At 34.4% G+C, this 26972-nt stretch overlaps 2 protein-coding genes across 5 annotated transcripts; one reads left to right on the top strand and one right to left on the bottom strand.

The window, feature by feature from the left end:
• The first annotated feature begins 5054 nt into the window (after nucleotides 1–5054).
• On the top strand, nucleotides 5055–17794 carry LOC107793111 (transcription factor TGA2.2-like). Of its 4 annotated transcripts, none has more exons than XM_075244156.1 (10): nucleotides 5055–5379; nucleotides 6841–6954; nucleotides 7451–7516; nucleotides 7613–7672; nucleotides 9433–9510; nucleotides 9670–9721; nucleotides 10280–10551; nucleotides 11647–11892; nucleotides 17171–17238; nucleotides 17330–17794. In XM_075244156.1, the coding sequence occupies exons 2-9, from the start codon at nucleotides 6892–6894 to the stop codon at nucleotides 17204–17206; spliced, it is 873 nt and encodes a 290-aa protein (XP_075100257.1). In that variant the 5' UTR covers nucleotides 5055–5379; nucleotides 6841–6891; the 3' UTR covers nucleotides 17207–17238; nucleotides 17330–17794. The 4 variants fall into 4 exon arrangements, 3 of the variants coding, with proteins under 3 accessions (XP_075100257.1, XP_075100256.1, XP_075100255.1); XR_012705046.1 differs by lacking the exon at nucleotides 17171–17238 and adding an exon at nucleotides 16695–16923 and having other exon boundaries at nucleotides 5056–5379; nucleotides 17330–17466; XM_075244155.1 differs by lacking the exon at nucleotides 17171–17238 and having other exon boundaries at nucleotides 5058–5315.
• A 2745-nt stretch (nucleotides 17795–20539) lies between these two features.
• Nucleotides 20540–26452, bottom strand: LOC107793110 (mannan endo-1,4-beta-mannosidase 4-like). Its single transcript, XM_016615395.2, has 5 exons — nucleotides 26297–26452; nucleotides 24522–24626; nucleotides 23661–23783; nucleotides 22832–23028; nucleotides 20540–20912 (listed from the first exon to the last, which is right to left on the bottom strand). The coding sequence occupies exons 1-5, from the start codon at nucleotides 26450–26452 to the stop codon at nucleotides 20540–20542; spliced, it is 954 nt and encodes a 317-aa protein (XP_016470881.2).
• Between the last annotated feature and the right edge of the window lie 520 nt (nucleotides 26453–26972).

Below are 26972 nucleotides of genomic sequence, written 5' to 3'. Positions count from 1 at the left end.
TGAGAGTTGCTGTTGGAGGCTCGGGCTGCTGAGTGGTAGATGAGGAAGCGCGTGTTCTCGCCATCTGCGAAAGAACAAAGTAGAAATTCAATTTAGCATTGCTAAACAAGACCGCACAACAAGAAAGAACAACTGTGATGTTTTCCTAACTCTGTAGCCTCTGGGGGATAAATGCAGACGTTTCCATACCGATTCCTCAGACTCTACTGAGCTTGTCCATGAATTATGAGACCTATGTTACCTAGAACTCTAATACCAACTTGTCACGACCCGGATTTCTCACCCACGGGAGTCGCGATGGCGCCTACTTGTAGAAGCTAGGCAAGCCACGAAATTAGAAATCTTTAACTCTTTTGTTTTAATCCTTTTAACCACTTGCAATTTGACAGATGATAAACATTTAAATAACAGTAGAATATGAGATTAAGCGGAAGATTTAGACAAAATGAACCAAAATAATACGGAAATTAACACATGTCTCTACCCAGAAACTGGCATCATAACATTCACGGACCATCTATGATTACTACATATAAGTGTTTGAAAGAAAGAACATAGTCTGTCTCGAGTAAAAATGATAACAGAATACAAAAACTGATAGAAGAGACGCCGGGCCTGCGGACGCCTGCATGGCTACCTCAGAATCTCGGTGGACTGAAGGCTGGCTCCCGAGCTATTGTTGTTGACCGAGTACTGCTCCAGTATCTGCACAGAGTGCAGAGTGTAATATCAGCACAACCGACTCTATGTGCTGGTAAGTGCCTGGCCTAACCCCGACGAGGTAGTGACGAGGCTAGGACCAGACTCCAGATAAATCTGTGCAGTTATATAATATATGGCGGAAAATAAACAGGAATGGGCAGTTTAAAATGGGAGGGGGTACATGCTTCGGGGAAACATATCAAGACTAACAGAAACTTAATAAAATATGAAAGGACAACTCAATATCTACAACAATACAATAATAATACTGTTGCGGCGCGCAACCCGATCCCTTGTCATTTAACATTGTTGCGGCATGCAACCCGATCCACATATATATAACTGTTGCGGCATGCAACCCGATCCAATATAATATCTATTGCGGCGTGCAACCCGATCCAATATAATATCTGTTGCAACGTGAAACCCGATCTAATATATCTGTTGCGGTGTGAAACCCGATCCAATATAATATCTGTTGCGGCGTGCAACCCGATCCATATATATATATATAATAATGTTGCAGCACACAACCCGTTCCAACTATACAGTCAACAATAATCATAATTAACCGTCCCGGCAAAGGATCAACAATAGACTACACTATCCCGGCAAATGAACTCAACAGTACCAGTATATACGTCCCGGCAAGGGAAAATCAGCTATAACCAATCATAATTCAACTCCTACTCGTCTCAATTACCCCCATTTCTCAATCATAAGTAGGTTCTACGATAAACAAACTAAGTCTTTGCTCAATATCAAGGATTTACTCACTATTTTAACCATAATAACATTCAAGAATACAACAAGTATCAATTTAAGAGTCACGGTCATGCTCGGCACCAACGTATAGATACTCGTCACCATGCCTATACGTCGTACTCAACAAGAAGCAAATATCAAATATGACTCAACTCCTAATCCCCCAAGCTAAGGTTAGACCGGACACTTACCTCAAACTTCCACGGCCAACTCCAGCCTCAAACACCGCTTTTCATTTCAAATTTGGCTCCAACCCAATCAAATCTATACATAATCGACGTAATAACATCAATAAATGCTAAACAATCAAATTTCAATGCTTAATTATAGCTTCCAATCATTCTTCCCAAAAATCCAAAAATCGACCCCGGGCCCGCTTGGTCAAAACACGAGGTTCGGACCAAAACCCGATCACCCATTCACCCATGAGCCCGAATATATAATTTGTTTTCAAATCCGACCCCAAAATGAGGTCTAAATCATAATTAATCAAAAAGCCCTAATTCTACCCAAATTCCTAATTTTCTACCCTTAATCACATGTTTTAGGCCTAGAAATCTAATGGGTGATGATAGAAATGGAAGAAAACAAGCTTAAGATTACATACCTATGAAGTTATAGTGAAGAAACTCTTCAAAAATCGCCCCAAGAGGTGTGGAGAAGAAGGAGTTATGAAATTTTGTGAAAATCCCGAATGGCTATTGTTTTTGAACATTTAAAATAACTGGGCGAATTTGGCCTACGCGATCGCGGAGCAAAGGATGCGATCGCATAGAATAACTGAGGATGAATGTTGCGATCGCAGACTATATCATGCGATCGCATAGAAGGAAATAAAGGCTGGGGGCTAACACATCGCGATCGCGGAGTACGCAGTGCGATTGCATAGAGCAAAAGAATGACCTCTCAGACTTAACCCTACGCGATCGCAGAGAGATGTATGAGATCACATATAACAAAACAGGACCTTGAAGTTTTTCACTATGCGATCGCGGGACTTACTATGCGATTGCATAGCACTAAATCTTTGAACACCAGATGCAGCAGAAAATCCAGATTTTTCTAAGTTTAAAACACTCTGACACCTATCCAAAACTCACCCAAGTCCTCGGGGCTCCAAACCAACCATATGTACTAACTCAAAAACATCATACAAACTTATCCGTGTGATCAAATCGCCAAAATAACATCACGAACATTGAACTAAACCTCAAAATCAAAGAATTTTCTCAAACTTCATAAAGCATTAACTTTAGCAATTTAGGTCCGAATCACGTTAAATGATATCCGTTTTTCATCAAATTTCACAGAAACATCTTAAATCATATATAAGACATGTACCGGGCACCAGAACTAAAATACGGGCCCGATACTAACATGTTCTAATCAAATCTCATTTCAAATTTCCTTAAAAATTTTCAGAAAACAATTTCCTTTAAAAATTCATTTCTCGGGATTGGGACTTCGAAATTCGATTTCGGGCATACGCCCAAGTCCCATATTTTCCTACGGACCCTCCGGGACCGTCGAATTACGGGTCCGGGACCGTCAAATTACGGGTCCGGGTCCGTTTACCCAAAACGTTGACCGAAGTCAATTTAACTCATTTTATAACCAAATTTTATCATTTTTCACAGAATTTCATATTTAAGCTTTCTGGCTACGCACCTGAATGGTGCACGCAAATCGAGGCAATGATAAATGAGGTTTTCAAGGCCTCGGAAGCACGGAATCTAGTTTAAAAATAAGTGATGACCTTTTGACCTTTTGGGTCATCACAATCCAATTGTGGATAATCTTATGTTTTTCTGAAATTCTAAACTAGTCAAATCGTGGCGTCACTATTAGAAAATGGCTAAATTCCGACTGTCAAAACGGTCGTAAATTCATCGGAAATCGAGCCATTTAGACAGATTTTCGATTGAAAACAATCGGTCGAAAAACACATGATCTCAAACAATTTACGATTGAATTGATCGCAAAACAAATAATCCGGGACGCATTAAATTTTTAGGGATTTGCGACTTGTTAACAAAACACAAGTGAAAAGTATTTCCAACTTTTCTTTTGTAGAGTAACGATAAGAAATTTCTTTGGAAATGTTTTTCATGCTGTCAAACGTAAAAAGGAAGAAACTAATAAAATAAAAACGACATTAAGTTTTCTTTTTACATTTTTTATTAATCCATAAAAGAATACTTTTCAATTGCCTTCGATGTATGTAATTGAATCGGGTAGATTCATAATATTAGTTGAAAGTTGAAACTTCAATTATTTTGATAGACATTTAATATTTTTATTTTGCCTTCTTTCTTCATTTTATAGGCATGGATTTTATCGAATTTAATCTAACACTTTTTAAAAATAAAGGCTATTTTTTTTAATATTTTGGAATTACCTTCCAACTTTGCCTTACCTTCTTTAGACGTATCTTCGACAACCTAGCTGTTTTAGAGTTGCATTGAAAACTTAACAGAGGAAATTTATCGAAAAGAAAAAAGAAGTATTAAGTTTTATTAATTTATTCTACATATTTGCGGTTCTTAAAATATTATTATCATAGAATTACTTATAGCAAACTTTAAAATCTAAAACAAATAATTAAATTGTGTTTTTCTTAACATTGTATGCGATGCACGTCCCCACAGTAATTCCCTGTTAACTTCTCAAAGAGACAAAATGAGGGACTAACTAGGAAGGTTCAAATTTATTAGCTAAAAGACAAATATAAACCCCAAAATAGAAAAATTTTAAAAAAAGTTAAAGTGGATGAAGAACTATATGTTTCATGTTCAAATTTTAGTGGAGATAAAACTATTAAATTATTTCTTTTTATTTATCTAAATTTTGATGGAAAAAATTATCATCACTTGATAAAATCAAGATTCGCGTAAACTAAGCTCCCGTTTGAACGTAAAAATGGTGCATAAAATATCCGCATTTACGCAGGGTTTGGAGAAGGGTCGCACCCTAAGGAGGTATCAGAGGCGGAGCCAGAATTTAAAGTTTATGGATTCTGAATTTATCTCGGAACCGATAGATCGTCTTTGTTACTGTGTTCACAATTAAATATTTGTACATATTTAATGAATTTCTTAGTATAAATATAGTGTTTAAGCGAAAATGACTGGGTTCGGTCGAACCCGCACATATAAAGCTAGCTCCGCCTCTGGGAGGTGTGATATAAATACCCTACCCTGATTCAAACATTAATAACCGATTTCGCGGCTCGAACCCATGACCTATAGGTCGCTCAGACAAATTTTCCCAAGGTTCCCCCTCACGTTTGAACATAGATTTCAGTTATCTTTTTCAAGGAAAAATTAAAATATTATTTATTCATAAAATTTGATTAGTTTTTGAAAAAAATTTGAATAAGTTCTTTTTTAAGTTCCAAAAACTGGTTTGAGCCAATTATTGGATGAAATTTTTTCTTCCTCTAACAAAACTTTATTTTTTTTCAAATAAAATGCATGTCAAAAACTATTTTTCAACACAATTTTAATTTTATTTTTTAAATTTCAACTAAATTTATGTTTAAATGCCAGTTAAAGGTGTTATAAAAAGTTAAAAAAAGGAAACAAGAAAGATAGAAGAATCACTCAGACCAAAAGAAGTCAAAATTGGCTTTGTAAGAGAGAGAGAGAGAGAGAGCTGACAAAGGAGTGAACGTCACACCAACTCATCAATATCCCCATTTTTGTTTGTTGTTTTGCTGAATAAAGAACTTCAATTGATTTCACTCATTTACTGAACTCTGAAGAAGAAGAAGAAGAAGAAGAAGAAGAAGAAGAAGAAGAAGAAGAAGAAGAAGCAACAGAATAAGGCGTTCAAAAACAAGAACAGAAGTAAAACACCGAATCTTTTTCCTCCAACTTTGGTTTTTTGTTGAAGTCATTCGTTTATTAATCTGTAAGTCGCTTAATTCTGTTTCTCTTCAGTTACCATGTACTAGCTAGAAGGCTGTCTGTGTTTTTTTTTTGAGGAGGAAGGTGAAAATATTGTTTTTTCTGAGGATTTGATTAGCAAATTTGAATTTATTTGTTGGATGTGGGGTGGGGGGAGAAGATTTGATTTGGGTTTTATTATTGGGGAAACTAAGCCGCCCCTCAAAATAATAGCTGATGAATTAATATATTTTTATATTAGTATATATTACTCAAAATAATAGCGGGTGAATGTATATTGTTTATATAATAATATATCGTATACATATTTTATATATAATCAGTACTATTTATATGAACTATTTGACTGGACACGGAGTTAAAAAAAAAGAAAAACTTTTGAACTTGTGGTGTAAAATAATGCTCATATATTTTGTATGGCTATAAATTATAACATAAAAATAAATTATTTTCAAATATGGAATATGATCATTCTTTTTGGCATGGACTAAATAAGAAATATGTTCACATAAATTGAAACGGAGGGAGTATATTTTTTTGTATATTTGTCTAGCAGTTGTAATTATTTTTGGCGGACTGACCAAATGTGTTAAAAGCCCTATATTATATATGAGATGCAAATGATTCTTGATCATATAAGCTTAGATGTTAAGTGTGTCTAGGATTTGATAACTGTTGAGCAATTTAATTTATTTTCTTGATGTGAAACTGTAGCTCTGCTACTTTAAAAAAGAAGGATTTCCTGATTTGTCTGGAAAGAAAAACTATTGAGTATTGGAATGAAATCGGTCTAAACTGTCGGAGAATAGACAATTTTTTTAATAACGGTATTATCTGGGCCATATTGCACACTTGGACTATTCCACCGGGTATTGCAACCTCCCATCAGCACAAGTATCTTATGATTGACCATCAATGTTTAGATAGATGAGAAGAAATTAACTCTTAGTGGGACCCACTGCATTAACCGCAGACTACACCCTTGGGCGCACTATAGGAGAATAGACATAGAGGATTCATATAACCAACTTCGACTATAGCCTAAAGGTCGTCGTTTCTATTTTAGATTGTGTACTGCTGCTCAAGCCCTCAAGCTACAGTTGGCAATGTGAAAAAATTAAAAAAGAAAAAGGAAAAAAAAATACAGAAGAGAAAGTAACCTGTGATTTAACTTTTGATGCATGAAATCTAATGGCCAATGTTAGTGGGGCTGAAGCTTAGTATTAAGTAGGAGATAGATGTGCTTTCTCTTTGTTAAAGTTAAATATTCAGCGAATTGCTACATTTCAATACTCGTCCTTAATTTTCTCTTATCTGGAGTCGCTACTAGTACACTTTGCAAAGCTCACTGAATAGGTGGAGTTCCTTCTGCATTTTGATATGATTGCACAATATCTGTGTACAGTTGTCAACTTAATTTCATCTATATGCATTGGCGCCGTGTTCTAATTCTGTGCTTTTACAGAGAGAGTTAATCTAAGTTCCCAGTGATCATCTGCAAAGTTGGTAACACTTCATGATGGCAGAGATCAGTCCTAGCACGTCAACAGATGCTGATACAGATGATAAAAACTTGAGGGTAAACCAGTTAATTCTGAAATCTGTCTTTACTTTCTTATTTTATTTATTGTTTTCAAATTTCAGCTATAGCTTTTCTGGACTTAACATAATCTCTTAACTGCATGGTATTTTGGTTGATGAATTTTGGTTATCTTCATTCAAAGTTTAGTTCCCATTTGGAAAATCAAGTAGCTATCTTTTTCAAAGAAATGTAAATAATTTTTATGCTTTTTTCTTGACAAGTAAATCAAGTTAATATGGATTTTTTCTTCTGTTATATTCTATTATCTCATCTCCCTATGCTCTAAAATGACTTGAAACATTATTTCTATTCCTGTTTTGAGAAAAAAAGAGCAACCCTGATTCTAATTTTAAGTTCACAGATATTGGAAAAGAATACACAAATTTGATTTCAAGCTAGCAAATTACTCCATAACTTTCCAGAATCTTGCTGTACCATGCTAGTTTGTACTTAAAATTCTTAATGAAATTGATATTCATCATTCTTGGTGCAGTTTATGAACTCTCAACCAGTGGCCAGCGTGACTTCTGATGGAAGTGACAAACCAAGAGATCAAAAGGTTCGAACCATTCATTATGTGCATTTATAGTTTGATAAAAAAAACATGATTGGAAAAGAAAAAGTATCCTACTGATGTTGAACTTTTCTTGTGCAGACGCTTCGCAGGCTTGCTCAGAATCGTGAAGCTGCACGAAAGAGTCGTCTAAGGAAAAAGGTGAATCCTCTTACAGTTGCATTGCTCTCATCCTTTTGTAATTAAGATTTGACCTGCAAATAAGTTACTCCAAAGTTTTCTTCTTTTCTATTAGAAGTATATTTATTCGCATTTCAAAAAGCACCAAAGTATCTGAGAAAACAATTATGGGTCTTGCCGTCTAACAACCCAAAATTACTAAAGTAATATTTGCATTTTCAATTGACCATATCTTTATAGTGAGGATAAATTTTACTTCAGACTTCTTGAACTTGAATTTTCACGTTATTGGAAAGTTGCTTATTTGATTAGCGATAAGATTCCCTATTTTATATCGGGTATTGGGCAATAAGTTATAGAAATAATCTTATTAGAGTCAATTCATAAAGTATTTTGTGGTACGGATATTGAACAAGAATAAACAACTTTCCTAATGCTAGTTAAACTCTAGGTAGTAATAGCAATTTATGAATAAAAGGATATCATACTAACACTAATGCTAGCAAACTGAGTAAGCCATTCTATTTCGTAATTAATTTAAGAAAATAATAGTAAGAGTATTCTGCATAACTACACCATGACGTCCCAATATCTGTACCACAAAATACTTAATAACTTGAATCTAATAAGATAATTTCTATAACTTAATACCCAATACCTGATATAAAATAGGGATTCTTATCGCTAGCCAAATAAGCAACTTTCCAATAACGTGAAAATTCAAGTTCAAAAAGTGTGAAGTACAATTTATCCTCACTATAAAGATATGGTCAATTGAAAATGCAAATATTAGTTTAGTAATTTTGGGGTGTTACATGCTGCAGTACAAAATGAATAACATTTTAGTGTTTTAGTCACTTCGGATCTACACTGGTGTAATAAAACAGCAAAAATTGCTTCGAAATAGCGCTGTTGTTCAGTTTTCATTTCCACACCAAAAATTTACCCCAATTCATTTCGTTCTCAACCAAAACATTAGCAACGTGAGTCTGAACGGATTTTCATCATTCCCTTGCGGTGAAACACATCCATAATCATACCATCTCATAAGTATGCATATCCTTCCTAGTAATAGTACTAACAAGTGATGCATACAAGTAAATAATGGGATGGGGCATCACACTTTGCTTATATTTTGTTTTGTTTTTGACCAAGTCTACATTGATATCAAAAGACTGAAGATCTTTTGAGACAACTTTGCTTCATATGATTTTAGGTCAATTTTGTTCGTTTTTAGCACCTTGTAATCATTGCACTAGTGGAACGGTATTTGCATCTGTGTAGAACACAATCAAGCTATCTTAGGTGCCTTTTCTCTTATTATCCAGTATTTGTTGTACTTGTACCTTCTGTTTGGATGTGGTCATTGTACTGCCGTCTTAACATTCTCTTTTTTGTAACTGATCTTGTGGATATATCGGACCTTAAAGGTGCAGCTTTCATTGTGATATAGCATTGCTGGTCTTACAAACATTCTGTAGTACTTTGTCTTTCACTTTGTTATGCATCTTCCTACCTTATCCATTTCACATCTTTATCCATCATGCCATTCTCTTGCATGGTTGAGCCTATACATCTGAACTGTCACCAAAATTCTGTCTAACTTCACTCCGCTGTCATTCTTATGGGGTTTAAAGTTGCAGGGCATATACTTTTACTTTCACTTACACCAAGTATTTGTTATGTTTCTTGTACATATTTTTCCTTGGTAAATAAAGCTCTTTAATTACCAAAAGAAAAGAAAGACAGTATTTGTTATGTTTGGTTTTTTGGTGGTCTAGGCATATGTTCAACAGTTAGAGAGTAGTAGAATGAAGCTGACACAGCTAGAGCAGGAGCTTCAACGAGCTCGGCAACAGGTTTGTTCAACGCAATTATTTTTCCTCATTTATTTCGTCTTGCTCTAGAACTGCTAGTAACTTCGTCTTGCTCTAGAACTGCTAGTAACCTATGTAGTTGTTGGCTAGTATCATTTGAGATGATAAACATTTTTGATAAGCTTTGTTCTTCATCTGCAGGGCATATTTATTTCAAGTTCAGGAGATCAATCACAGTCAAAGACTGGAAATGGTAAGCTTATTTGCTTTGCAAAACGGTGAAAAAACTCCAACTTTTCAAACAGTTGCTACTTCCAAGCCTGAGATTCTTTGGCCAACATAAACCTTCAAATGCACCGGTCCGCAGGTGCAACACTATAATAATTGAAGATGGTAAAAGGGATGACATACCTTAGAATTGATGTGGACATAACTAAGAGAAGAACCCAGTGGAAGCACAGGATCTATATAGTCGATATAACTAGTTGGGATTAAGGTGTAGTTGCTGTTATACTTGCATTAAATCCAATATTTGCCAGGAACCTTGTTAGTTTGGTAGAGACTTCTGTGTAGCTGTAGGGATAAGTGTGAAAAAAGGAGTCTTCTGTTTTATAGTACCCTAATTTTCTTTGAAAGACATTATTTTTCCAATATTGGAATGAAATTGTGCGGGGTGGGATCATATTAACAGACCCAAACTACTCTGTGATTAATGAAATGCCCTTTTGGTTCTTTTCTTTTGATCAATATATTTGGACTATAATTGATTTTGTATGTAGCTAGTAAGTAATATTAACATTTGCTATTTTAGGAGCTTTGGCGTTTGATGTAGAATATGCACGGTGGCTGGAAGAGCACAACCGGCGTATTACTGAGCTTAGGGGAGCTGTAAGTTCTCATGCTGGTGATGGCGAACTGCGTATAATCGTGGATGGCATCTTGGCGCACTATGATGACATATTCAGGATTAAAGGTGATGCTGCAAAGGCTGATGTTTTTCATATATTGTCAGGCATGTGGAAAACTCCTGCAGAAAGATGCTTCTTGTGGTTGGGTGGATTCCGTTCATCAGAACTTCTCAAGGTGAGAGCCTTTTTCTTCCATTCCAAGAAGTGACAGCACTGCTTGAGAAATCCCAACCCCGGCCTCCCCAATGGAATTAAGGAAAGAAAAAAAAAAGGGAATGGGTTTAGATGTTCAGGACAATTGGTGGTTATCCACATTCAAAAAGGAGTTCACCAATATTGAGGTGATTTCTTTTAGAATTCAACGTGGTAAGTCAGCTTAATCTTTCATATGAAAATCTTACTATTGTGTACCTTCACTATGAATAATAAAGGATAAATCTTTCTATCTTTCTCATAAAATAATACTCCTTCTGTCTCAAAAAGGACAACACTTTTCGTATTTCGAGAGTCTAACGAGTTGTTCTTTGACCACGACTTTTTTATACGCCTTTTAGATATTTTGAATTGTTAATTATTGTGACATAGTACTTGTAGTTTCCAAATATGTAAATTTTATTTCGAAAAACTTCAAGATTCTATGTCCGATGCGGTCAAAATTAAGAAGTTTGACTCTCGAGATCCAATAAGTATCATTCTTTTTGGGACGGAGGGAGTAATAATAATAAAGGACAAGTCAGACTTCTGACCTTAGTTAGAGCCACATTCTTGATGAAGGACTTGTCTATACTTATCTAGACAGAAGTTCTTGGTTTTAGACGGGATAACTCCTGAATTTCTATGTTCTCATAATAATCTTTGCTGTAGTTATACCTCTTCCTCCACTGTTATTTTCTCTCTCATTTTGGTTACAATTCATTTTTATTACTCTTAGCTTTAGATGTCTAAAATCTTTGCTTGCTCCCTTTATTTCTCTTTCCAAGGGTTAGAGGTGTTTAAAAGGCAGGTTATTTTGTGCTTCCTTTGCTCTCATTAACTCAATACCTCCTGCTAGTTTTTAATTGGGATAATTACATTTTTGGGCCGCCTAAAAAATAATAGCCGGCAAATATATATGTTTTGTATATTAAGTATAAATATACATAACTATACATAAATATACATATAAAATTATATGTTTTGTATATTTGGGCTGCCACCTGTAATTATTTTCGGCCACGGCACTAAAATGAAAAAAAAAAAACCCTTTTAATTTCCTTTTCCATTGTTGCAGCTTCTCATTAATCAGTTAGAGCCTTTAACTGAACAACAACTGTTAGCAATCAACAACTTGCAAGAGTCATCGCAACAGGCTGAAGATGCTTTATCCCAGGGAATGGAGGCATTACAGCAGTCATTGGCTGAGACCTTGGCAGGGTCTCTTGGACCTTCAGGCTCCTCGGGGAATGTTGCCAATTACATGGGTCAAATGGCGATGGCAATGGGGAAGCTGGGAACACTTGAGGGCTTCATTCGCCAGGTGCTTAATGCTTTACTTGTGTGTATTTATTGGAAAAAATAGACTTGGTTATCTGATGCTCTCCTAAAAGCCTCAGATTTGTCATTGATATGTATTGAAAAGTGTCATATTTCCTCGGCTCCATCCTATTTTTTTTTTTTTTTTTTGTGATGCTGTTTGATTGAATATCTTCACAAGGTTAGGATAAGTTCTGCGTATACACTACACTCCCCAGAACCCACCTGTGGAATTGCACTGGGTTTGTTGTTAGTGTTTGATCGGATACAGAGTTTAAGAAAGACAGAAAAATATTGAAACTTCTGGTAAAAAACATGCCATAGACATTTGCGTGGGTATAATATAATCATTAAGGGGTCGCTTGGTATGAGGTATAAGTAGAAATAGTGTTGAGATAAAAATCTAATACCACCTTAATACTTTGTTTGGTTAGCCAACAGTGGATAAAAAACAATACCAGGATAACTTATCCCAGTATAACCTGTATTCAAACCAAATGATCTCTAAGGGTAAAATGAGAAAATTAAAGTTAAAATTGTTTCTAAATATAGAAAGGTACCATTCTTTTTGGGACATAATAAAAAGGAAAGCGTGTCACATAAGATGACTCGTGTATTATAAAATGAGACGGGGAGAATTTCCGGGTTCCTCAAGAGAGATTCATATTTGAAGTCCATTAAAATAAACCTTTTACTGCATCATACTTGTCTATTCCACCCCAAAGGATTCCTGCCAACCAACATCCCTCTTGGACATGATCTATCACCAAAGTGTCGTATTCTGTTTTGTCATTGTTGTTGAATGCGGGAAAAAGCATAAATTTGACATCTCTGCTTGTTGACATTGTAACAAAGAGAATTCATTTTTTTGTAATCTTGGGAGGAGATGGTGAGAACTAGTTATGTTTTTCATAATTTAGTAACTAACTTACTCTCACCATTTCATTTTATATGGCGGTGTTTGATTGGGCACGGAGTTTAAGAAAAACGAGGCGTTTGGCACATACCAAAACTCTAAGGCGGACCTACGTTGTCCGGCGAGGGTGCACGAGCACCTGGAGACTTCGAGAAAAACTTGATATATACCCGTAAATATCTTCAAGATGTACACATATACTAGCAGCAGCAAATGCATGAACAAACAATAGCCTCGCACTGGTTAACTGTCTTCAGGGAGTTTCTGAAATATAATACACAGATAAAGATTACACGCATAAAAATGAAAATATTATAAAGGCAAACTATTTAATCTAGAAAAAATATATCAAAATGAGCTATGTGTTTTCACTAACTTATCTAATTGATAGGCACACTTGCTAAATCATTTGACATTTCCTTTCCTATTTATTTTCTAATTTTATTCAATAGAATCAAATGAGAGAGGAAAACTTAATTAATGAACTGAAGTAATTTCGGTCTGATTATCGGTTTGGCTGTTTTCTTAAATAAAAAAGCTTTTATACCAAAATGATATTAATGACAACTGACTGAGTATACCCCCGATTATCGGTCTTTATGACCAGAGCGGATTTACATTTAATGAATGATGCACCTACTACCTTCCAATCATAGCATGCCAATTAAGGATAAAATGATAAATTTAAAGTTAAAAAAGTTTTTAAATTTAAACCTGTCATTCTTTTGGAATACATTAACAAAAGAAAGAGAGCCATATGAAATGGGATATATGGGGTAATATAAATGCGTTACACGATACAACTTTGTATGTATAAAAATACTTTAGAAAATACAGAAATATATGTGAAATTATTAAAGGATTAAGTATCGTGCATTTATTATACTAGTTGACTACATTTATTATGATAGTAGTGCATGTATTGCCTGACATCACATGACCGTATTTATCATTACGACACCAACCATTACTTGCAAATAAAAACTGGGAATTCTTGTCCTTTAACATGCCCTGTTAAACTCAAGATGGTGAGGACACTTTGCAAATCAAAAACTGGGAATTCATGTTGGGCATGCAGGAAAGATTATTGTTTGATGAGATGGCACTGATGAATGGATGACAGCGTCTCATTGGATGGCACCTGGTGCTGAATGTATTATGAATGTTGCTTGACGACGACCTGGTTTTGGTTGAATAATAACAGGTTGTCGGATGCGACAAGGAGCTGAATTTGAAACATGGTCGTTGGATGCGACAAGGAGCTGAATTTGAAACATGTAGCATAGACTAGTTGACTACATTTGTTATGATAGTAGTGCATGTATTGCCTGACATGACCGTATTTATCATTACGACACCAACCATTACTTGCAAATAAAAACTGGGAATTCTTGTCCTTTAACATGCCCTGTTAAACTCAAGATGGTGAGGACACTTTGCAAATCAAAAACTGGGAATTCATGTTGGGCATGCAGTAAAGATATTGTTTGATGACATGGCACTGATGAATGGATGACAGCGTCTCACGGTATGGCACCTGGTGCTGAATGTATTATGAAATGTTGCTCAACGACGACCTGGTTTTGGTTGAATAATAACAGGTTGCCGGATGCGACAAGGAGCTGAATTTGAAACATGGTCGTTGGATGCGACAAGGAGCTGAATTTGAAACATGTAGCATAGATTGGGTGCTGAGTGGAGAGTAATGTGTCCGTGGACAACGACGTCGCTCTAACTGCAAATGTGTCAATGTACAATGACCTGACCCTAATCGAAAACTGTTGGTAGAGGGAGATGTGGCATTGACATGATATTAATTAGAGACACTTGTCACTAGAAAACAATACTGCGCTAATGAAACGCTGACTGGAAATATGTTGCTGGATGGTGAAGTGGTGATAACTGACTATTAACTGAAAACATGTTACTGATGGTGACGTGGCACTGACGCGTGCTGCTTGGAAAAATGTTATTGGACAACGACGAGGTGCTGACTGAAGACTTGTTGTTTGATCTCTACATGGCGCTGTTGAATTGCTGATTAAAAATGTGCTATCAGACGGCAACATGTCGCTGGATGTTTAGGTGGCAATGACTGAAGACATCTCACTAGATGGTGACATGAGCCTGCCTAGTGTAGTAGCTGACAAAATGCTGATAGAAAATGTGTTGCTGGACGACAAAAATTGAGGGACCGAAGTTGCCTGAATGGTGGCCAAAACAAGGAAGAGAGATGCCCACCAAAATAACCATTTCAAAAAACGGTTGTGTTGTTGTCTGAGCTATCACCGTATATTTACAAAATGAACAACGTAGACCAAAAGGTGACGTAAGGCTGCCCTTGGAGCGCAGAAGCAATTTATGTCTTTATAGAGGCTCTGATACATCTCAAATAAGGCCGTAGAGTCTTTGATACTATGTGTAAATCTTGAGGGAGGAGAAAGAAACGAGTAAATTACTCCCTTCGTTCCCTTTTACTAGTTCTCTATTTACTTGGCACTTCTCTTAAGAAATCATTTATTAGGGATTTGTTTTACTAAATTATCCTTGTAAAATGGTTATTAAAGTTGTAACTTCAATAAACTTAGGAAGTGAGGGTTCTTAAAAACAAGGGTAATATTGTAAGAAAAACTCTCTTGATTTGCTAAAACGGACAAGTAAAAGGAAGATTTATTTTTGGTATAAGGAGCTAGTAAAAGGGAACGGAGGGAGGATTTGTGTTTTTAAATTGGTAACTAACTTGATATAATTGAGTTGCAAGATACACCTATTCTTAGATGTGGAATACAAAAATACGACAATATATGTGAAGGTAATAAAGGATTGAGTGTGGTGCATTTATTGCACCGCTTGATTTAGATAGTACATTAATTATCATAGCCGAGCATGGGTATTATTTTGTATTATATTGTGACGATCTTAACTTTGATGATGGTTGCATTTATTAACAGCAACAACAACAACATAACATGGTAGTGTGTATGCAGACCTTAACTCTACCTTGTAGAGATGATGGTTGCATTTATTGTACCTTTTAATTGCATTAATTATCTTCTCTCAGTCGAGAAGATTCGGTGTAGTTCCATTAGCATATAGAACCATCTGGACCTTATCATGATAATAACAACTTGAGACCTTTTTGTCATGCCTCGTTATCCACCTATCACTACCTTGTGTTAATGGAGGAAATTTCTAGGTGCTTGTTAGGACCTTTATTTCCCAGTCATCATACGAGTTACTAAAAATCAAGTGATATAGTTGTATGCCAGATATGGGGATACAAGATTCAGGATTACATGTATTATTTGAGAGATACATGCTCTATCTGGTGGAAAGTTCTCCTTTTTAGCGTGTCTTTCTTCAGTTCTTCTCATGGCGATGTCAATTATCTCCATTTCATGCCTTGTGACTTCTCTTGTATCATTTATGCAACAAATAATCTTTAGAGGTTGCATAAGTATACTCGTGGATGAGTTCAAAATAGGTACCTAGTTGAGGTAGAGGTGTCTTGTGTTGGTATTTTAAAGTAGTGGTCTGAAGTATTTGCCGTCAGACCTTGTTATTTGCACTTCTTTGAGATCATTAATAGCTTACTGAATGGCACATAGTGCCTTGGGACTTTATTGAGGGTAAAACTTTCATCCTAGCTTCGTTTTGTGTAAAAACAATATTGATCTACTTATTCGTTTCCATCATTTTTTTTTTCCTTTTTTTCTTCTATGTTTTGATATTGTTTTCCTGATGAGAATAAGTAGGAAACAAAGAATGGAGTTAAAGCAACTGTAGTTCTCTCTCTCTTATAGTTGCTTGGCTGTGTTTCTTACCTAAAAGATGCTCCCAAGTTGCTGAAGATTTTTGGTCCTTGTGTTTTTTTTTTGCATGTGCCGAAGATAGAGAGGATGTATGAGGGGTTTTCGGGCATCATATTTGATCGACCGTGTTTTCCTTAGTATAAAGTTTCAGAACTTCTCGCCCTTTTCTACTCTTGATTTTATAGTGACAAATCAGAGACAACTCAGCACTGGGCATACCAATTGGAAAACTGCACTATTATTAGCATGGTGCTAATAGTTATGGTTGAAAAGGTTAAGACCAAGTGAGGTTTGCAAACTTTGCTAGGTAGGTGACAAATTCCAGAAAGAAAAGAAGATCTGTTTTATGTTGTATAACCTTGCATTGCCTTAGAGATGCTCTCCATAACATTTATGTTTTGAAATGCAGCAGTTTAGTTGGGTTGGATGGTAAATTGCATGCATAAGCTGCCATTTATGCAAATGTTTATCTGCATGTTTGAGTACATGTTGGTGCCGTTAGAAAATATACTGAAATTCTATTGCTTTTTATTTTTATTTTTATTTTTGTAAAGTATTGGTTTGAGATGAGCTTAAATGGAGCGACTTGATCGGTGAAAATTCATATAGCTGCCCCAACTTGGTTGGTATTGATCCGTAGTTGTTGTTTTGAGTACATGTTGGAAGTTTTCCCTCGCATACAAAAGACTGACCTGTAAAGTTTTAAATGTCAGGCTGATAACCTACGACAACAGACACTGCAGCAAATGCATCGCGTATTGACAACTCGCCAATCAGCTCGTGCTCTTCTTGCCATTAGTGATTATTTCTCTCGACTTCGAGCACTTAGCTCTCTCTGGCTTGCCCGTCCCCGGGAGTAACAAGTAACACCAACTTTCTTCTAGTACCGTTCTGAAAATTCTTGGTGACATTTGTAAATGAGAACTTCTTCCTGAAAAGCTGCTGGCTTCAAAGGATTTCCGCGGTGGCGGGCCGTTACCAATCCCAGCTTAGATTTTGTTGCACTATTTCCAGTCCATGTTCGTTTGTTGTAATGGTAACTTCATTTCTAGAGTTCTTCAAGCTTGTATCAGTTTTCATAATAATTTGGATAGATGTAAATGAGATCAATTAGGTGTAATGTATCTTAGCATATTTCACAGTTAAAGGAAATAGACAGTGGCCGACTGACTCTCCAATCTCTGTTGTTTTGGTCATGTATTTTTTGTCTCTATGGATCATTGTTCATCAACCCCCCCCCCCCCCGGACGTGGGTGCATACATGTGAGGGATAGATATGCATATATTTTAGACTCGTGTTCAAGTCTATGTTATACAGTTGTGCTCTGAGAGAGAGAGAGAATGAAGGTCTTGTCGTACATCTTGAAGCGAATAATTGCTTGAAATGAGGCCGTTAAGGTCACATTTGCATAGAATGATGAGGATCTACTCGCCCAGTGAGAAAGACCCTTCTAGTCACAAGGGAAGCAACTGACCCTTCTAGTCACAAGTTGCTGCTAATATTGGTAACCTTTGAAAGTTTTATTTGCCCTCCTGATGAGGTACCTAAGTATCACATTGTCCTACTAGTGAAAAGCAAATGAAAAAATCAAGTACAAAAATACTGTCGATCGACTCTTGTCTTGTATCGGTTAGTGGGTAAATACAGCATTTCAATGTATGTTATACAACGCTTGGCTGGTGCAGACTATCGTCTTCTCTCCCCTTTGATGTCTACTCAATCTAAACGTTGGGAATGACTAAAAGCAGTTGCTTCTAAACCCTATGGTTCACATCGATTGATGTCTACTCAATCTAAACGTTGGGAATGACTAAAAGCAGCTGCTTCTAAACCCTATGGTTCACATCGATTACCCTTAGGAGGGTAAAGCCCCCAACAAAGACGATTCCATACCCAGACTCGAAGCCGAGACCTCTAGTTAATGATGAAGGATTACTTACCACTCCACCACAATCCTTGTTTTCCCTACTTTTGTCACCCTAATTACTCTTCTGGATCTTCTTATCACTTTCTTCATCACCACAGTTCGATTTGTTAGAAGCAGAAGGAAAGAAAAAAAAAAAAGAGTGAGAAAGATGTCTATATTTTGTAATTTTGATATAAAAACTTTTTAACCATATATAATTTGCAAAATAATGTGGATATAGTTCATGTCAATTCTCACATGCATCTTCCGAGAATAAATGATCAAATTATGCGAACTAATTAATTTAATAGGAGTTATTGAAAAGTTCGATTTACTATATTGCTTTTTCCAATATTTGTCACATGTGCTCAATAACAAGTCACATGCTATTATATATAAGTAAACTTTTTACGTAATTTTTATCCAAGTTTGCAGAATAAGTAATTTATCAAGCATTAGGTTGAATCATTAATTAACAAGGTGGTAATCATGTCAAAGTGCAATTCTATAGGAACTGCCTTGATTTATGGTTAAGAAACTATATATAGTCTAGACACCTATTTAAGTTTATGCAGCTTGACCCTTTATTCGACTATTAAAGTTTAGTTCATAATTTATCCTTCCTTCGGTCCACTTTAATTGATTTTTTTGGCTGTTTTCACACATATTAAGAAATCTATCTTTTAACATTAACTAATAATAAAATTGACCATATTAACGTTAATTTGTTCATTGGAAATATAATAAATACTCCTAGGCTCTTTACTCCAAGGGTAACTTTGGAAAACAAAATTAATTACTGCTTGACATCTGAAAAACTAAATATTGTGAAGCACAAAAAAAAAAAAAATAATTAAAGTAGACCGGAGGAAGTAATTGATATTCTTAAATACTAAATTAATTAACATCAATTCAGACAAACTCAAAATGAATATAAGTAAAGATAATCTTTATTTACTCGACATTTTAAGACTGACAAGAGTTCACGGAGCAACTGTAGAATAGTGATACGAAAGAAAAGCAACAAACTTTTGACATCAAGCAAGGAAGATGTGAGGAGGCTCATTACTAGAAACGGATCAAGAATTTAAATTTTATGAATTCTGGATTTTACGACAGAGACCTCTAAGTAATAGTAATAGGATCCTGAATCAAAATTTTATACATATTTAACGAATTTCTCAAACATAGCAATATTTTTGCCACAACTATTAGATTCTGCCGAACTGGTAAGCTTAAAGCCTACTTCCGTCCCTGCTCACTACAGTGTTAGCTATATCCAACTTTGTCTATACTGGCCTTTTGTGCACATATATGTATATGATTGGACCCCAAAACACTGGTGCCAATATTCACTAGTCAACTAATTCAGATTCGCATCGAATAGGTTATTATAGGGTGAAATTGCTCCCTAGCAAGAAATTCTTTATTCCCAGAATCTGAACTCGAGACACCTGATTAAAGGTGGATGAATTTCAACCACCCAACCACACCATTTAATCGTATATGTTACATGTGTGTGTGTGTCGCCATTGTTTCAACTCAACATTGTATGTTAGTCACATACTTTGATACTACTTCTGTAAACAAAAAAAAAGACATACTACTGTACTTATATTTCTTTTCATATAGTATTTTTTTTTCTTTTAGTCTGTTCTATAAAACTTGAAACCTTTCTGTGAGTTTTTTTTTAATTTTAAACTTCTCACTTTACCCTTGATACCTTGCTTCTTATAACTTGTTCAAGACTAAAATTCTAAAGTTACTTTTGTTTGTACCATAATTCTATCTTTTTTAAACATTTTCCTCGTTCAAATACTATCATATAAAATAAAACAGAAAGAATATATGTCAAACATAACATGTCATTCACACATCTAAAAGTCACATATTAGCACGAGATAATTTTTTTTAAGTCTAAAATAATATAGAGATTATAAAGCTATCTTTGATCAAGATGGTCAAAGCTATATAAATTACAATAATACTTGAAATGAAATAAAAACATTATTACAATTAAAATCTATTTTTATATTCTAATAGTTTAGAGAGCCTTAGAGATTGTAAAGCTATAACTCTATCAGTTGATGGGCTGAGTTGCAAGACCACAGCATAACTATCACCAAAATTATCCATATCTTGGGCCAAAAGTTGCCAAAAAAGCCCACCACCACATGGGCCTCCATATTTGGCACAATTAAAAATTGTTCCATATATTTTCCCAAAATAATTGTCTCTCATTGTAACATTATACCCTGGGGTACTTGAAGATTTGCCAAATTCTGCAATAAGTAGAGGCTTTTTTAATAATTTGGAATCATCTATATGGGCTTGGATCCATTGTGAAGCCCATTTATCTTGGTCCTCTGGGCTTGTACCTGGTTGTAGCCTGCAGTCCAAAAGGTTAGTAACTGAACCGGTCCAAAATTGACAAAGCCCGGTTAAGGGTACAAACTCGAGCAAAATACAAAACTGACAGGTTGGATGAAGTGGAAATGACAGTAAAAATTGCACGGGGCTCCCTATTTGGTCGCTCCCATTTAATCTATATATATTTTTTAAAACTTTTAACTTGTACCCATTTTTTAAATAACTTCAGCCCCTTTCTCCTCCTTCCTTTTCTTCTTCTTCTTCTTCTTCTCCTTCTTTTTCTTCTTTTTAAATTCCGTTCCCATTTCCCACTCCGAAGGATTATCCTTCAAATTTCTTTAGTTTTTTTCAAGATTTTGACTTTCCTTCTACCGATAACAATACCATTATTAATGCAGTGTGACAGTTTGACAACTTTATATCGACGAAAGTGTTGGGTACTTCTAGCTTTGTTTCTACTGTGTCTAATCCTGATGAGCAAGTGCAAGCAAATATATATTCTGTAATTTAATATTATAAGAAAATAATAAAATAGTTAATACAACATTTTGATCTGCCTTGAGAGGAACATGGCTGCTGCAGAAACTTACAAATCCCTAAATACGGGTGCAAGTAGATAAATGATTTATTTTTCACATTCTTGATTTTCTCTCCACATTGCATTATCATTACAAAAATAAAAACTTCAGCTCTAGAGCTGAAGTTCGCCAGTTACAAAACAAAAACTTCAGCTCGCCAGTTACAAAAACAAAAACTTCAGATCTAGAGCTGAAGTTTGCCAGTTACAAATAAAAACTTCAGCTTTAGAGCTGAACTTCAGGCCCGACTACTAGAATGCTGAAGTTTTGCGTGATTACCTTTGCTATTTCAGCCCCGCATGCTGAAGTTATGCGAAAAAACGGGTACGTTTGCAATTTTTTTTTGCAAAGCGGGCACAAGTTAAAACGCGACACAAAAAGCGGGTTAGATGCAAATGCCCCAGGTAGCCAACAATCCAAAAGGTTAGGGATTTTTATTCAAATAGCTGGTCGAATTTATTGTTTATTTTTTTATAGCTAATTATACACTAACTTTAAATAATTATACATATATTATACATGAATTATACATACATTATAAATTCACCAGCTAATTTTTGTTTTTTTCGAGTTTGGACATGTCCTATGATAACAAGAATTTAAGCGAATAAAAAGTTGGTAAGTCGACTGAAACTAATTAAATTCGCTAGCTAAAATTGTTTACAAAAAATATATATATTATTAGCTAATATTTTTTCGAGCAGCTAAAAATATACATTTTTCGAATTTAACACACTGATAGGATGAGTATGTATTTCTAACAAAATAATAGTGGACGCATTGATAGTGTGTAGTTATACCTTTGAAAAGATAAATTGCTCAACAACTGGTCTTTTATGTAGTCTCGAAAGTCAAAATCAATGGATGTTGAATTTAAAAATGAATCATATTTTTTATTCATGATTTGACTTTTAAAATTTAAATTGATCTCATTGAGTTTCCCCAAAAAAAAAGGAGATAAAATAAAAATGTTTGAGAAAAATGGAGTACAACTCAGGAGCCTTCTCCGTTTAAATAAGATACAAAAATTTAAAGAGTTTAACTTTTATAAATTGACTTTATACAATAAAAGAAAACTAAAGGATACAATCCACAAATAGAGGATCAATAATAACCTAGAAATATAAATCATGTCCTTGCTACAATAAGTTAAATCATACTGATAGCGTAAATATTCGTTAAATCCATATATAAATAACCTTAGCCAAATTGTTAATATGTTCGATTGACAAAAGCAAAAATAATATTTTTTAAAAATTGACAATAATAATTACATTTCAACCTCGATTATATGAATTTACACCGGTCATATATTGTAATTTATAATATATATGCATGAAAAAAGGGGATTAGAGATTACCATTGATCAGGATAGATATGGATTGTGGTAAAATCAATTTCCCAAATTTGATTGTTGGAGATGAAATTAGTCCCAGGTTCCAGATTATTAGGGTTGTACTGCTTCTTGTTATCCCCATAAAATCCTTCAAGACCAATCTCTAAGAGATGATTTTTATCTATTGATTTAAGATATGCTGCCATTTCTGTGATCCAGTTCTGCAAAAATATAATTCCGAGAAAAAAAGAATGTTATTTAATACTTCATAGAAAATAGTAAAATTAATAGACAATACGAAGTGGAAAACCCGCAAAACGAGAGCAAAAATCTTCTGTGTCTAAGAAGAAAAGCAACATCGAGTTATGTAGGATGTAGATTGAGCGCAATAAGCTAGAAGAGTGATTATTTCACTTTGGAAGGAAAAAAACATCTCAAATAAGTAATGACGTACAATTACCGGTGATCAAAGGTGCATTCATTTTAGTTTTTGGAAAATTCCCAGGGAAATCTGCAGTTGTTATCCTTCGGGTGCACACAGGGTACCCTGCTCACTGTGTAATAGCTCGCAAATCACACACAAGATGTAACCGCTCTGGACAAGCCCGATGCAACGAGCTCTGACTGAGTAGGCAACTGGTGAGGAAAATCGATTCTATGTCCCTCATATGGGAAATCAATCAACCAACCAACTTAATTAACCATCACGGGCCGAAATTTTAATTTAGGACCCAATAACTTAAACGGAATCTCGAACTCATACACTTCAAATCTTGATTCCACTTCTGATCAATATTAATATCTATTTATATTTTAGTTCAAATTTTTTGCCATGTTAAGAAGGAGAAAAGACCTGAATAGTTTTTCCAGAGAGGTCAGATGGGCAACGAGCCTCATTCATTAGTTCCCATGCAAGAATTGTTGGATCATCTTTATATGCCACTTTGGTTATTGTGTTCACTCTTGTAAGCACAACCTGCAAAAACAATATAAGTAAAAATATATAGATATATCATTAAGAAAAAAAAGTATAAAAATAAATCATAGTAAATAGCAATAAGAACCATATTAATTACTACATTTTATTCCATAAAAGATAGATATTGAGATCATAATTAAAAATGGGACCATTTCTCGGTTTATACATGTCATTTTTGCATAGGGGTTATGCTAATAATAATAATAATAATAATAATAATAATAATAATAATAATAATAATAATAATAATAATAATAATAATAATAATATCGTTAATCAAGCTTATTATCCAGGAAGTGCACATAAGGGCAGCAAGGTTCCCTTATCTAGATAAGGTGATAACTACTTTGAACTGGTATCCGGAAATTAGCTAGAACAGAACAGTAGTGGAAGTTGATGGAGTTTTAGGAGAAGTGAATGCTAGATATTACCTTACTGGGGCTTCATGTCCAGTTGGTGATATGCTAGACAAATTTTGTAATAGTTAGATGAGTTGTAAATATCGTTACTTGGTAATAAAATTCTTATTTACCAAATAATAATAATAATAATTTGAAAGTTTCTCTTAATATTTAATAAAAATTTGATTTTCTGAATATGTCAGAAGTACAATAATATCATACGTTCGTTTCTACCGAGATCGAGATTTTTTTGAAGACAAATCTATCATTGGAGCCGACCTGCTTTTACGAGACTTCAATAGTTTTATTAATGTGTGAGACCACATCCTTATACGTATATAGATATAGTGAGTGTGCGTGCAAGGGTGTAGTTGTTAACTAATCCAAGAATCAAGTGAATTCCATATTTTTGGGCTTCTGATATCACAAAATCCAATCCCTGATAAACAAAAATAAATAAAATAAATAAAAAAAATATATCAAAAAAGGAAATATAACACAAAAATCGAGTAAAAGAAAGCGCAACATCAAATGCATATATTTTTACCGATTAATTAATTTCGAAACACTAGAAATATCTTCTATAGAAATACCACTTAATCGTGAATTTATCTTGAATCGAGATTTTTTGGTTCAACTTATTCCAATTTTGTCGAGAGAGCAACTTCACATTTCATCTTAAAAGACTTTTTTACTTTTAGTGTAGGATTATATCCAATACTTAACTTGAGATCTCTACTTTATTATTTATTTAATTTTCAATAGAAGCGCGTAGTAATTCTAGTAATAATGAAGCTCATAAAGGAAATAATTGGGATGAGAATAAAATTAATAAATTGCTTTGATTCCTTTAATTTTGATTATCATAATGAATAAAATGATAGAAGTAGAATCAGATTTAGGAGAGAGTTTCTAATTTCTGCTGAATAAATGAGATTCTATTAGATATGAGTTTTCAGAATAAAATTAAAATATGCGATTAAAAGCATATAACAATAATCAAAATCAGGAAAGCATTATCTAATGATATAATTACACACTTCTTTTTCACCGTTAAATCACTCATTTTTTAAAGATAAATGAATTAAAAAAAAGTTGAATATGGCAAAGGATTAAAAAAAAAGTTCTAAATCTTTAAAAACCAATTCTATAAGGAAAAAAAATCCCGAAAGAAGGTCTGCCTGCATATTAAATTCAATTTTGAGCATAAAAATCCTTCAAGCGAATCTCTTCTGATTCTTTTTCAGATTCAATTTTTATATATCACGAATTCACGATTCATGAATTTCTCTTGGTTAAAAAATATAAAATAAAAATCTCAAATAATTTCTTTCCATTCTTTTTCGTCGGATTTGGTTTTAAACTTAGCGCACGTGAAAAGAAAGCCAAAAAACGAAGAGAAAATCAAAGGACAAAAAGTACGCCGCCGAAACTATTTACACCAGTAACAATAAAAGTATATAAAAATTATATATTTTTTTGTATAACGCGCGCGCGCACATATATATATATATGCACACACATACGCACACACACAAAAAAATACATATTATTCGATTACTATGTTGAGAGCGACTACACAGTATCATTCCCCAAAATCAAATACTTAGCGCAATTGAAAAGAAAGCAAAAGAACAAAAAGAAAATCAAATGGCAAAAATCAATTTTAGCACGTGGCCGAAACTATTTATATTCGGTAGCCGCATCATATATATATATGTACACACACATTTCCTCGCATCATACCTTCGTTTCATCGAAAGATGATTCGACGTCATGATGCCAAGGCTGACCGGTTCTACTTTATCTCTCATGGTTTTCGATATCGCAGGTAGTCCACTTATATCGTAAGATAAGTATGGCTACCTTTGAGTCAATCCTTGAGAGATGTAGCTCCTACTACGGTGTTCAGTCTATTTATAGTGAATTAACTACACTTTTCCATCACCTACAAAAGACATATCTCCCTCGGATCTCGGAGATCCCTCTTTGTCGAGGTATTTTCATATATATATATATATATATATATATGTATGTATGTATAGAGAGAGATAGAGAGTGAGTTAATAGCGGCTATACAGTGTCATTTTCCGAAAATCAAATACTAACCTCAAACATTTGCTCGTTGTAAACACCAGGCGAAGACTGTAAGGGTCTAGAACCGCCATCAGTAAAAGCCCAAGTTCTAGCAACATTCATACCATATTTAGAAGCTTGTTGAAATGTTGTTGTAACCTTATTTCTTGTTGATGGATCAGAAGCCATATACATTAGCCAATAAGAATTAAAACCATTTAAATAAAATGGCTTTCCTTCTAATGCAAAATGAGTTCCATCTGTATAAACATAACTAGGGTTTGAAAAAGCTTTAATTGGCTTGTGAAATTTATCTAAAAATAGTGTCAAAATTATAGCTATCAAAATGATGAATGAGTTATTCATCAACATTATTAAAATAATTTGAAGGAATAATAATAGAGGAAAAGGAAGAAAATGGTTTATGCTTGGTATACTACTGATTTCTTGATGTGTTTATATAGGTGAGAAAAAAAAAGAATTTAAATGTTTTAATTAGTAGTGATGAGGAATCTAACTCAGCAATTATTCAAATACAGATATGATTTATCTACATATTGTGAGATTGTTAGAATCAGGCACTTGCTATTATAGTAGTTGATAGAGTCATAATTAATGAATAACAAATTACTAGAATTATATTTAGTATTGTTATTAATTTAGTTTAACCAATTTTCTGAGTCACTTTAAACTTTAATTTAAAGATGTC

Source organism: Nicotiana tabacum, chromosome 22 (assembly GCF_000715075.1).
Source record: "Nicotiana tabacum cultivar K326 chromosome 22, ASM71507v2, whole genome shotgun sequence".
Lineage (NCBI taxonomy): Eukaryota > Viridiplantae > Streptophyta > Magnoliopsida > Solanales > Solanaceae > Nicotiana > Nicotiana tabacum.
The sequence above is the reverse complement of the archived record's forward strand: the minus strand, read 5'-3'. Positions and strand labels throughout refer to the sequence as shown.